The sequence below is a fragment of the Schistocerca nitens genome, chromosome 3 (assembly GCF_023898315.1).
Source record: "Schistocerca nitens isolate TAMUIC-IGC-003100 chromosome 3, iqSchNite1.1, whole genome shotgun sequence".
NCBI classification, from domain to species: Eukaryota; Metazoa; Arthropoda; class Insecta; order Orthoptera; family Acrididae; genus Schistocerca; species Schistocerca nitens.
The window spans coordinates 947,774,553-947,787,692 of record NC_064616.1 but is presented as its reverse complement, the minus strand read 5'-3'; the positions used below and the strand labels follow the sequence as shown (position 1 = coordinate 947,787,692).

General features: G+C 37.0%; 1 protein-coding gene across 4 annotated transcripts in view; it reads left to right on the top strand.

Annotated features, from left to right (window-relative positions):
• LOC126249024 (WD repeat-containing protein 7) overlaps nt 1-13,140 on the top strand; it is a 363,427-nt gene that overhangs the window by 218,063 nt on the left and 132,224 nt on the right. For all 4 annotated transcript variants that reach the window (XM_049950629.1, XM_049950627.1, XM_049950628.1 and 1 more), the window contains one exon: nt 2,740-2,841. In XM_049950629.1, the coding sequence (XP_049806586.1) occupies nt 2,740-2,841 (102 nt within the window). The remainder of the gene's footprint in view (nt 1-2,739; nt 2,842-13,140) is intronic.

Genomic DNA, 13,140 nt, shown 5'->3' with positions numbered 1-13,140 from the left:
TGTGAAATTAAAATGTCAGGTTTTGTTGAATTGTGTGTTAGAAACTGTAAAAACTGAGTCTTACTGTGATTTAGTGTTAGTTTATTTTCTACAAGCCATGAACTTGGGTCATGAACTGTACTATTTGAAACTGAGCCAGTGTTGCAGACAACATCCTTTACTACCAAGCTAGTGTCATCAGCAAACAGAAATATTTTAGAGTTACATGTGATGCTAGAGGGCATATCATTTATATAAATAAGGAACAGGAGTGGCCCCAGCACTGATCCCTGGGGCACCCCCCGGTTGTCTATACTCCACATCACAGCCATTCTTAGCATTGTGAATAATGACCTTTTGCTGTGTGTTGCTAAAGTAAGAGGTGAACCAATTGTGAGCTACTCCCCGTATCCCGTAATGGTCCAAATTCTGGAGCAATATTTTGTGATCGACACAAACAAACACTTTAGTTAAATAAAAAATATGCTTAGTATTCAAAACCTTTTGTTTAACCCATTCAGTACCCCACAGAGGAAAGAGAATATAGCATTTTCAGTTGTTAAATGACTTCTAAATCTGAACTGTTCATTTGATATCAAATCGTGTGATATAAAATGATCAGTTATCCTTACATACACAGCCTTTTCAATAACTTTAGCAAACACTGATGGCATAGAAGTAGGTCTAAAATTGTCTACATTATGCCTTTCTCCCTTTTTATAAAGCGGCTTGACCACTGAGTACTTTTAATCGCTCAGGAAACTGACCGCTCCCAAAGGAAAAATTATGGCTAAATACATGGCTAACATGTGCAGCACAGTACTTTAGTATTCTGCTAGGCACTCCATCATAACCATGAGAGTCCTTAGCCTTCAGTGATTTAATTATTAACTCAATCTCCCTCTTGTCTGTATCACAGAGAAGTATTTCAGACATCAACCTCAGAAAGGCATTTGCCAAGAAAGTTATGATTGTCCGTAGAAACTAAATTTTTATTTAATTCACCAGCAGTGCTCAGATAATGATTTTTAAATACTGTACATATATCTGATTTATTGGTAACAGAAATATTTTTACTGCAACCTGACTTTATATCGTCGACCTTGTGCTGCTGACCACACATTTCCTTCACAACTGACTGTATGGTTTTAATTTTATCCTGTGAATTAGCTATTCTATTTGCATACCACATACTCTTTGCCTTCCTAATAACATTTTTATGCACCTTACAATACTGTTCATAATGGGCTACTGTAGCTTGATTGTGACTACTTTTAACATTTTGATATAATTCCCACTTTGTTCTACATGATATCCTTATCCCACTAGCCAGCACCCGGGCTGCCTATTATTGCTAGTACCCTGTTTAGAATGTTTTAATGGGAATTAACTCTCAAAGAGCATGAGAAATGTGCTAAGGAAAGCATTATATTTATCATCTATGTTATCGGCACTATAAACATCCTGCCACTCTTGTTCCTTTACAAAGTTTAAAAATCACACTATTGCTGTTGGATTAACTTTCCTGCATAGTTTGTAATTAAAGGTGACATTTGTTTGAGTACAAAAGCCTTTTAGTGTTAAAATTTGTGCATCATGGTCTGAAAGGCCATTAACCCTTTTACTAACAGAATGCCCATCTAGTATTGAAGAATGAATAAAAATATTGCCTATGGCTGTGCTGCTGTTCCCCTGCACCCTAGTTGGAAAAAACACAGTCTGCATCAGATCATATGAATTTATGAAATCTGCCAACATCCTTTTTGTTGCACCATCATATACAATATTTTTATTGAAGTCGCCACATATAACTAATTTCTGGTACTTCCTACAAAGTGAATCAAGAACCCTCTCTAGCTTGAACAGAAATGCTCTGATGTCAGAGCTAGGGGACCTATAAACAACAACAAAGTTTACATTCACTAAATTCAACGTCCCCTGCACAACATTCAAATATCTGTTCAGTGCAGTGCCATGATATGTCTATGGACTCAAATGGAATACTGTTTATTACATACATAGCCACTCTCCCATCCAGCAAGGAGCTCCTTGAAAAACAGCCAGCTAATCTGTATGCTGGTAAAGGAAGCCTCTGAATTGTCAAATTATTGATGTGGTGCTGAGATATACCAATAATTTCAGAGTCAACATCTATAAGCAGTTCACTAACTTTATCTCTAATACCTCTTATATTTTGATGAAATAAGCTAATTCCTTCTCTACTTGGAAACATTACATCCTCGAAAGGTGAGCCCTTAGTTAGAGGGACTTCCTTTAACCAGGTATACCTATCAGCTGATAGACTGACTCACTGGGAAGGTTTATGAATGTAATGTATGACTGCTATGCTAGACATGTCACCCAGCCATAGTTACTTAGTGCTACTCAAGCAGAGATGAGGCAGGTCACTAGTTTACAATAAAACAAAGATGTGAACTCTTAAACAGTGCTTTTGAGTATGATGCCCAGATCAATTTTGTTTTGTGTATTAGCCTTTTGATGAGTAAACACCTCTACCATTTACTGAGTTGTTACCTTTACTCCATAAATTATTACATTCCACCAGGACCTTCCAGGTGATTTTTGTGTAAATAGTATTGTCTTTCTGTTATTTGCACACTGTTACATTTGATTCTGAAACTAGTTAAGAACATTAGGATACATACTTCATTGGACTCAATTGTTTTATTTATATATGTTTTGTACTTATGCTTAGTACATTACAGAATGTGGTGAAAAAATGTTTGTGAACTTCCACAGGCATATTGGCAAAAATGAAGGAGGGAGCTGAAAATGTTCAAACAAAGCTTCAAGCAAAAGCTGAAAATGTTAGCTTCAAACCTGCTCAGCCTGAAGGAAAAGGTATGTAATTTCACTGTGCACATTTAAGACTATCTCATCTAGGAGTTTGGTTGGAATGACAGAACATCCTAGGTGTCATATATGTGATTGTCTTGGGTAAGGGGCATATCTGCATAGTGTAAGAAGAGGGAGGGCAGCAAGGAATACAGTGTGTGCTCTGAATGAAGGCAGATAAGCATTATGAATAATACTGTCAAAATTGCTTAGTGCATACTTCTTTATTATATTACACTGCTCAAAAGAATCACGAGAATATGTATATGGAACATGTGTATCAATGTTATGTTGGATCTGTTTTGAAACAGGCAGTACTAGTGGTCGTTTTGAGTAGTCAGACATGTTCTCTTTCAATGTATGTAACAGCCAAAGTCATTTGCCATTTATCAGCTGTGTTATGCTTTACAGTATTAGGTGACCCCTCAGAAGGAAGGTAGCACCAGTGTCCCAATGTTCTCTAGTGAGATACCCAGACAGCAGTTGTCATTTGTGGTCGTTATTTGATCAAGCACATGTACTGCAACATCATAATGCAGTGAAAGTTACAAGGGCAGTCTGTTTCATCCAATAAGGATGGACTTTTCTTTGTGTTGCGGAAGGGCCAATGTCTCACCATCTCTCACCCACACTACAGGGAGACAGGTCAGTGCAGAAGGAAGTTGGACAATGTCACCAACGGATTACAGCCCCATGCAAAGACCAATATCTGGTCATCTCTGCACTGAGGCATCGTATGGCTACTACCAGAGCATTGGAAGACGCTCTCAGAAGTGCCACTGGAGCTGCTGTGTCCAATCAGATTGTAAGGAACAGGTTATGAAGAATGACCTTATGACCCTGATGTCCTGTTGGAGTACCCTGCTTGACACTACATCATCTCGCAGCTCATCTTCAGTTCTGCTATTCCCATGTCAACTGACAACTTCGTCAGTGGTGAAAAATGTTATTCACAGATGAGTTCAAATATTATCTGATGCAAGGTGATGGCCTCGTTCATGTGTGGTGATCCTGTGGTGATGTTGTGGTGAGTGGTACCTGCCAAATGTTGTCTAAGAAATCAACAAATTCGGCCAAAATTATATGATGGTATGGGGAGGCATCAGTGTTGACAGCCATACAGATCTTTTTGTGGTCCATGGTCACCTTAAAACGAGGCAGTACATCCAACAGATCATCTTGAATTATATGGTGGCTGCTGCTTATGGTGGTAGCTCTGAATTCAGTCTCATGCACGATAATGCCAGGGCCCTTGTGGTGGGCATTTCCAGGGATGTCTTTCGACCTAAATCCTATCAAGCATGTTTGGGACATGGTATCAGACATGTCTGTGGCAGTCATGTTCCACCACAACCTCTCAAAGATCTCTCAAGGGCTCTTGTTGAAGAGTGAGGATGAATACTACAGTGTGGTTTACATGGAGCATGCCATGTGGGTGTCGGGTGGTGATAAATGTTCACAGAGGGCATACACATTATTGGAGCTCTCAAAATCCAATTGAAAAGCACCCAGTATGATGGGAAAAATGATTGTTTCCACTTTGTTTTTGACACCTGTTGAACATTTCAGTTCTTGTTATGTAGAGGAATGATGATGTAATTATTTTTTATGTAATTAATTTGATAAAGATAAAGGTATAATTTGCTAAGATACCCAGTCCTCAGTTATTGCTCAGCAGAGTTTAGCAGACACCGGAGTCATGGTCCCCATATTCTTTTGAGCGGTGTATTTCATAACTTTTGGCCTTGGTATTTAGTTCAAAATGTACAACTTATGAAACAAAGTTTGGTGTCACCATGCAGTAAATATTTTTTCTAAAGTGGTGCATCATCCTTTTTTAAATATAGATCACAGACTCGTTCAATGAATTTATTAATAATACTAATAAGGGATATATTTGTTCGGCTTTCCTTCACTTCCCTACAGTCCCCTCCCCTGTATGCAATCTCTAAGCATAGAAGGGATGGGATGGGGGGAGGAGGGATTTGGGGGAGGGGGGGGTGAGAACAGTTGTTTTCAGAAATGTATGATAACCTTTTACTCCAAGGAAAAGCAGACATTGTTGAGCTTGGAATGCAAGGCACGTCCATTTTATACACTATATCGATGAAACTCATTGTTTGTTACAAAGGAGCATTGAGTAGTGCATTCAAGTTTCTGAGCCTCTGAAAATTATCAACAGGTAGCTGTAACGTGACACCCACAGCATCAAAACTTTAAATTTGTTTCTTCTTGTTTTCAAGTTTTTTGGATGATGATGGACCATATATTATGAGAAAGCAATTAATGATTTGGTAAATGTTTTGGTTGTTGAGCAAAGCTGTCCATTTACTGTTAGAATTGAGGAACAGGACCATGTTCTTTTTGTCTTTTTTACATACAATTAAAGATTTTTAATTCTTTGGTTCACAAGGAAAGTAATAATGTAAGAATTCATAAATTAAAATCTAAAAGAATAGCAACATAAAGAAATAATATTACCAGTGGTAATCCATAACAAAGACCCAAGAGGAGATTGGGACACACAAATTCCATTTTATAGTATCCTGTGCACACATTTGCTGACAAACTGTGTCATGCCACAAGTGACACTGTTAGTTTCTTGGGGAAGTCTTTGTGGCAGCGTGATCAGAAACTTCATTGTGATTAAACCCTTTGTACTGCTTTTTTCCCCATATTCTGTTGCTTCCATATTCAGTTCTGAATAAAGATAATTGTTCCTGTTTGTGGTCACTTAGTAAGACAATGTGCCAAAATTCTCCATCAAAATGCGCCATGACTAATGATCTACCTTCTTAGCTGATGTTACCAGTAGATGCTTGTGTGGTGTGGTGTATTAAATCTGGTGATCTAATAAGTTTCTTCGTAGAGTCGGCACACATGGCACAGTTGTGGACTCTGTACTTAAAATTTTGTGTAAATACGATGAAACTTGTTTTGCTCATTGTTATGACTGTACGATTTTCACATATGCTGAGTCACTGTGATTAGCAAACTGTGTAATTAGGTCTGAAGATGATCATTTCTGACCAAAATTAATAATCTGATATATGAGAAAAAGAAATAAAAACTATAATCTGTAACTGAAAAAGTATACAAATTTGATTTGTTTCAGTGACAGGCAGAGAAATTCAGATGTGGTCAGATTTGCCTTTGTTGCTTGATGAAATTCACAATCTGATGCATTTCTCTGAGCTGTGTGTTCGGATTTTGTGCTGAATGAAATCCTGAAAACAGAAAAAGCCAATACTGTGACAACCTCAGTTGTGCTTCTTAAACTTTATTTGTAGGGTTGAATGTTGGAGGGTCCTCCAAAATGGCTCACGTAAGAGGGCCTGCAAAGATTACTGTATGATGATGTTAATGTTCAACTGCAAAAACATTTGCAAGAAAGTGGCTAAGTTAGTCAAGACCAGAAATAGATAGGCCCATCATAATTGGCTACTCAGAAAATAAGTGGCATAGTCATAGCAGTAGCCAAGAAACTTGAAATCTGCTTAGGTAGAAACTTAGTCTTTCTGCAAAATTATTTGGGTAAGATTAATTAATAAAAATAATAACTACCACCAAACAAATCAGCAAAAGTAGCTGCAAAATTCAGAGAGAACCTCACTTTACAGATGTGTGTATGTACATGCCCCCGTCTTGGTGCAACAGATAGAGGAGGTATTAACGACCCTACAATAAACGAGAAAGCTACAATTTCAGACATGCCAGACTAAGCAAAACCTGAAACATAGGGAAACCACCCTTGACAGAAATGTGTTAGATTTGTTTTTGCAACAAACCTCTTTGACCATGGTCGTATAAAGATTGGGATCAGATATCGTGATGTGCTGATAGCTTGAATGTGTTACTGTTTTTAGCATTACATCCTCTTACACTGGTTCAGTTAAGCTGTATAAGGTTCAAGTTCAAGTGCTGTGGCAGCAACTTAATGACAGTGTGACCTGTAGCCTTTGCCATTTTAACAATGTAATAGTCTACAAGATTATGATTAACTTGTTTAAGTAATTTAAGGTTAATTGTAGCAGGCTAGACATTGGCTCCCTATTGTACATCCATTTTTAGAATGGCTTGCTTTTTCAAAACTTTTTTTTTGCTATCTGGATTCAAACTTGAATATATGATATGAAACAATTCTCCATAATTGTAATGCTAGTGGACTGCAGTGTAGGCAGAACTTAAATATTCTTCATGATAATGTCAATCTTTTTTAGGTACGAAAATCAAATGAACAACTTTCGAGTTTTCCTTGGACTTTTTTATACCATTGAAAGACTTGATTAATTTTCGAGTTTTCCTTGTTGAATTTTTTTATACCATTGGAAGACTAGCAAGAAAATTTTGTCTTTTAACATGCATTTTATCATCAGTCCATTCGTTTAATACAGTTGTCAACTAAAGTAACATTGAAGTGATAAATGTTACATTTTTCACATCGTAAATCTTGAATTTGATGACAGTAATGCCACTTACACAAAGAAATATTATTCTATGAACATATTGTATGTGGTTTGGAGTTCTCTTAAGTCCTCTTTCATTTTCTTAAACAAATTTAGTTGGGTTTTTTGTTGTGAAAGTGGTTAAAAAAATTTCTGTTAATCTATTTTGGTTCATTCTGAAAATGTGTTCCTAAAAATGATTTCTTCTTTACCTCGTTGTGTCTGAGAATTTTTCGGTAGTTTGGTAAAAGGTTTCATTTCTGTTGTGAATTAGTTTGTTGTGGAATTTTGGATCAAGGATTTTTATTAATATCACCCCTCTTTGCTCTCCAGCCTTTCAGCTTGACCTAATTGGTGATGAGCAGTGTTTCAGTTGCATAAAGAGCTTCCTGTTTGATAAGTATTTTGTAATGTCTAATTTTTGCATTCCTTTAGAGTGAACTTTTGTTATGTGTTTTTGGTGAGTGTGGAAGGCCAGTTAAACTTTACTTCTTCTATATGCCATTGCCTTTTCTTGAGGACATTTCAGCTGATACAGTCTCCAAGATATTTGAGTTCTTTGACAACCTTTTGATGGATTTTTATGTTTGTCATTATCTTGGCCTTTTCGAAGGAGATTATTGACACCTATTTTTTCTGCCCTTTTTTGTGGTTTGAGAGTCTTTTCTGTGGCTTCTTCACACCTCTCCAGTAGTAGAACCATATCATCTGCAAAGGCTAGACAGTTGACTTTTATGCCTTTGTTGTTTGGTCCTAGTCAGATTATTAGGCTATCTCATTGCCTGTTTTTGCACTAAAAACTAATATCTTTTACTAATTTGTAGAAAATATTTATAATAATGTATGCAAGTCATTATTGTCATATACCACTGGAAGTACCTAATTTATTGAATGTGCTTCATTTCCGAAGAAAAATGTGTGCACCTTTGAATTCTAACCACATTTTTACTAATACCAAATTGCAGTGCCTGTGCTGTTGCAGTGTACTTCGTAATGCCCTTCAGAATATCCATGCATGTCTGAAGGAACAGGCACTGCAGCAGTCTATAACCATATGAAATACAGTCTCATATTTGCATTTGTGAATATGGATAAACTTTGGATACACTGTGCATTGGTGACAATGAAATTTGTGCCAGTTCGGGACTCAAACCCAGATCTTCCACTTGACATGGGTGGGCATCTTGACTGCCTCAACCACCTAAGCATATTCCATGGACTAACACACACACACACACACACACACGGCTGAAATTGCATTTTATGAATAAACGTTGTTTTGGGTCAGTGGTGTCAATGATGTATTTGAAAAAGAATTTACATAACAGTGAACCCCAGTCATGAAAATTTAATAAGTAAATATATTCTGGATGGTGGAAAAATAATTACTCTGAAAATAACATTTTAGTCAAAAATTTACATCAGTCACAGCTGCAAGTTAACATAGCTTAGCTGCAATTTAAAGCATCAACTTTGTCACTCTGTATGGTTGCCTTGAGATTAAATATTTAGCTAGCTAGTTTAATTGTTTACTCATCCATAGATCAGTTACAAAATTATATCATACATGTCATCTTAATTGAAAAAGGGAATAATTGCTAAAATATTAAGTAATTCATGCGTACAGTAATTTCGTCTTGTTTAAGTCTAGATTAGTAGGCTGTGTTGTTGATTTTGATATGTTGGATAAACACGTCTTTATACATATTTTCAAACAAGTTTAATATTAATCTAAATAAAAAAAACAAAGAGCCTTTATTCTGTTCATTTGTTTCACACCAGTTTTATATAAAACTTAAGAAAACTGAAATTATGAAGCAGCTTTAATGGCTTGTACTTATCTTTAGGAAGAAGATATCAATACTCCCAATAGGCAAATATAAAAATACACAACACTATCCTAGCTTTTGGAACTAATAGTTTCGTCCACAAGAAGGGGAGAAAGAGGGAGAGGGGGGTGGGAAGAGAGAGAGAGGGGGGGGGGGAGGGGGGGTGAAGGAGGGCGGGAGGGACGGTGGTAGGTAGGTAGGTTAAAAAGAAAGAGCATGTCACTCCCCTAAGACAAGTGAAACCTACTTGTTCTGAGGAGGAGGGGAAATATGATTGAAGGGGAGGGCAGAAGGGAGTGTGTTATCAAAGGGATGAAAGAGAGTAAATTAGTCAGCACTGTGCATTGTGCCAGCTTCACTCCAGACATGACTACAACTGAGTGATAAGTAAAAAATGGATTAAGAAGAGAAGGAATGAATAGTGATTTGTAAGTACTAAAGAAAAAAGGGGGAGGGGGCAGGAGGGAAGCTGAGAGAATGAGGATGAAAAAATAAAATTAAAATGAAGGAAATAGTGAGACAGAGTAAACAAAAGATATATGTGATGAATAACATGATATTCATCCTCAGAACAGGTGGCCCCTCTTGTCCTCAGGTCTGAGTGACCTGCCTTACCCTTTAAACCTCCCTCAACCACCCCTCTCCCCTCCCCAAACTGACATATGTATGATATCTGTGCAATGTTTGATACTTGTGCAGTAAATAATTGAAAGTGTTCCTGGACTTTATGCACACCCTGTATATCTTCCAGGGTAAGTATCACTTATCACTTCACATTTTCCTACATTTCTCCAGACCCCAAAGTGATCTTCCCTGAGGCTGGCTTCTATCAATTTTTCCATTCTTTGGTAAATAATTCATGTCAGTATTTTACAACCATGACTTCTTAAACTGACAGTTCAGTAATTTTCTAGCCTGTCAGCACATGCTTCCTTTGAAATTAGAATTGTTACATTCTTCTTGAAGTCTGAGAGTATTTCCCCTGTCTCATGCATCTTCTACAATTGGTGGAATAGCTTTGTCAAGGCTTGCTCTCCCAAGGATTTAAATTTTCTGAGAGAATGTAGTCAACTCCAGGGGCACTGTTTTGACTTAAGTCCATCAGTGCTCTGTCAAAATCTCTTCACAAAATCATATCTTCAATCTCATTTTCATCTACTTCCTCTTCCCTTTCTATAACACTGCTTTAAAGTTCATTTGTAGTGTATAGCCCATCCATATATTCCACTCACCTTTCAACTTTCCTTCTTCACTTAGTACTGGTTTTCCATTGGAGCCCTTGATATTCGTACAGTTGCTTCTCTTTTCTGCTGTATTCCTTTCCCCTCTTGCAATCAGTTGTTGCCTAATGCTCCCTTTAAAACTGTCAACAACCTGTGGCTCTTTCAGCTTGTTCTCTTGTCTTCTCTTCCTGACTTGTTAATTTCCTAACTTTTTGCAATTTATACAGCTTTTATCTACAGTTAATAAGCAATAAATTACAATTTGCCCCTGGAAATGTCTTAAGGCGCTCCGGAAAGGCTCAAAATCATGAAAAGTTCAATTTTTACTTTTTTGCGTTTTCTGAATCTGCAGACTATTACCTTTTAATAGATATATAATTTATTCAATTCCGAAGACTACAACTATTTTTAAATTTTTTTTGAAATGTGTTCTACATGGGCGTGACCCACTGTGGTGCTGTTAAACTGCTGTCAAATGGTGTTATTATTAACGTCCGTGTTCATCAGGTACATTTTAGTGATGTGAGATAAAGTATGTGTTGTGGCTAACCTGTGATGGTTCAATATATATCGCTGGTGTGATTGTCGATTGTTTCATGTTTATTTACTCTGTCGTTATCTCGAAAATATTCGTAATTAATTCTGTTTCTTGAGTCTCTGTTTTGTTGAAGTATAATAATGAGTAAAAGTAAAGTTATTAGAAATCCTCTGAAGGCTTTTAAGAAAAGGAGAAATGTTGGAAAGCCAAAGGTATGTGTTATTACTGTGAACAATAAAGACGATGAAAATCCCCAACATAGCTTGTGTCCCAAAGAAGAAGACAGTTGGTGTAAATATAACAAAGGATTGCTAACTGGTGAAGTGTACACTCATAAGCATAGTCTGCCTCATGCAATAATGGAGGTGATAAAACCTATTTTCAGAGACTTAGCAGCACCTGAACTGTTGAAAAAGTGTATTCACGGAAAAACTCAAAAACCCAAAGAAAGTGTAAATAGTGTTATATGGTCGAGAATCCCCTAGACTGTATTTGTTGGAATAGAAACACTTCACTTTGGTGTGTATGATGCTGTTGCGACTTTCAATGATGGCAACATTGTAAGGTGCAAGGTATTTAGAAATACAGGAATGAAGATAGGTTCTAACATGGTACGAGCGATGCTTGCTTTAGACAAGAAACGCCTTCGGGCTGCAGACAGGGCTGTAAAGAGTCTAGAAATACAAGCAAGGGTAAACAGGAGGAGGAACAAGAGGATGCTGGAGGAGGAGTTTGCAGAGGATGAAGATAATCCATCCTATGGACCTGGAATGCACTAAAAAGTAAATCCAATCTTTGTCGCTCGATTCCCAAAACTTTTATTTTCTCATACTAATTACATGTTTTCTAAGGATCTTCCAAACTTATTTGTTTCAAACTTTCAGTAAATGTTACACAGCACCTTCTGCATAATTTAACACAGCCTTTTTCCAAAAAACTGTATATTTTTGAATATATAAATAAAAAATTGCAAAAGAATGTTGTGAATTTTCATTACAATTGAAAAAAAAAATCATCTTTAATAACTGAACTAAAATTTTGTAAAATCCCTGTGTTAAGTTGTAGCCCATATTCCAATAAATAATCTGTAAAAAGTTCAACTTCCTACCTCAAATACTTTGTGAGGAAAGATGTAATTTATAAGCGTTATTTTAACATTGCAAGTATAGGGCGTTCCGGAGTCCCTTAAGGCTTAAAACTGGGTTCCAATGTCTCTGCCTCAGCAGTATATACTAAATCTGCATCTGTCTCTTGACCTCGTTGTTGACAGGATGTTAAAAACTAATTTCCCCCCTCAATCTGCAATGTGGCAGTGTTCCCAAGTCTCTTCTACATACATAATCTTCTGTCATGATTCTTAAACCAATTGTTAGCAATGGTTAAATTACACACTGTGCAAAATTCTGCCAGGTGCAATCCTTCGTCATTCGTTTACTCCAGTTAATACTATTCTGCTAATTTTCCTTCCCTTTCTTTTCCTCCTATTGAATTCCAGTCCCCCATCACAATTAAATTTTCATCTTCCTTAACTATCTGAATAATTTCTTTTCCCTCACCATATGTTCTTTCAATCTCTTATTCATCTGTGGAGCTGGTTGGCAGATAAAGTTGAACTACTGTGGTGGATGTTGGCTTAATGTCTGTCATGGCTGTGATAATGCATTCACTCTGCTCTTCATAATAGCTTACCTGCATTCCTATTTTATTATTCATTATAAGACCTACTCCTGCATTATCACTATTTGATTTTGTATTTATAAGACTGTACTCACTTGACTAGAAGTCATGTTCATCTTCCCACCAAACTTAATTCACTTTATATCTAACTTCAACCTATCCATTTCCCTTTTTAAATTCTCTAAGCCACCTACCTATCTATCTGACCCCTAGAATGCCATTTTTGTTTGTCCTGATGATGACATCATCTTCCCGTGTAGTCCTTGCCTGAAGATCCAAATGGGGCACTATTATACCTCTGGAGTATTTTTTTACACAAGAGAATACCATCATCATTTAACCATACAGTAGAGCTGTGTACCATCAGGAAAAATGTCTATAATTTTCCCCTTGCTTTCAGCTGTTCGCAGTAAGGGCACAGAAGGCCATGCTGGCTGATGTTATGTGTCCAGATCAGTTAATCATCCAGACTGTTGCCCCTGCAGCTACTGAAAAGTTTGCTGCCCTCTTCAGGAACCACATGTTTGTCTGCCCTCTCCACAGATGCCCCTTGTTGCAATTGTACCTACGGTTGGTTGGTTGGTTTGGGGATG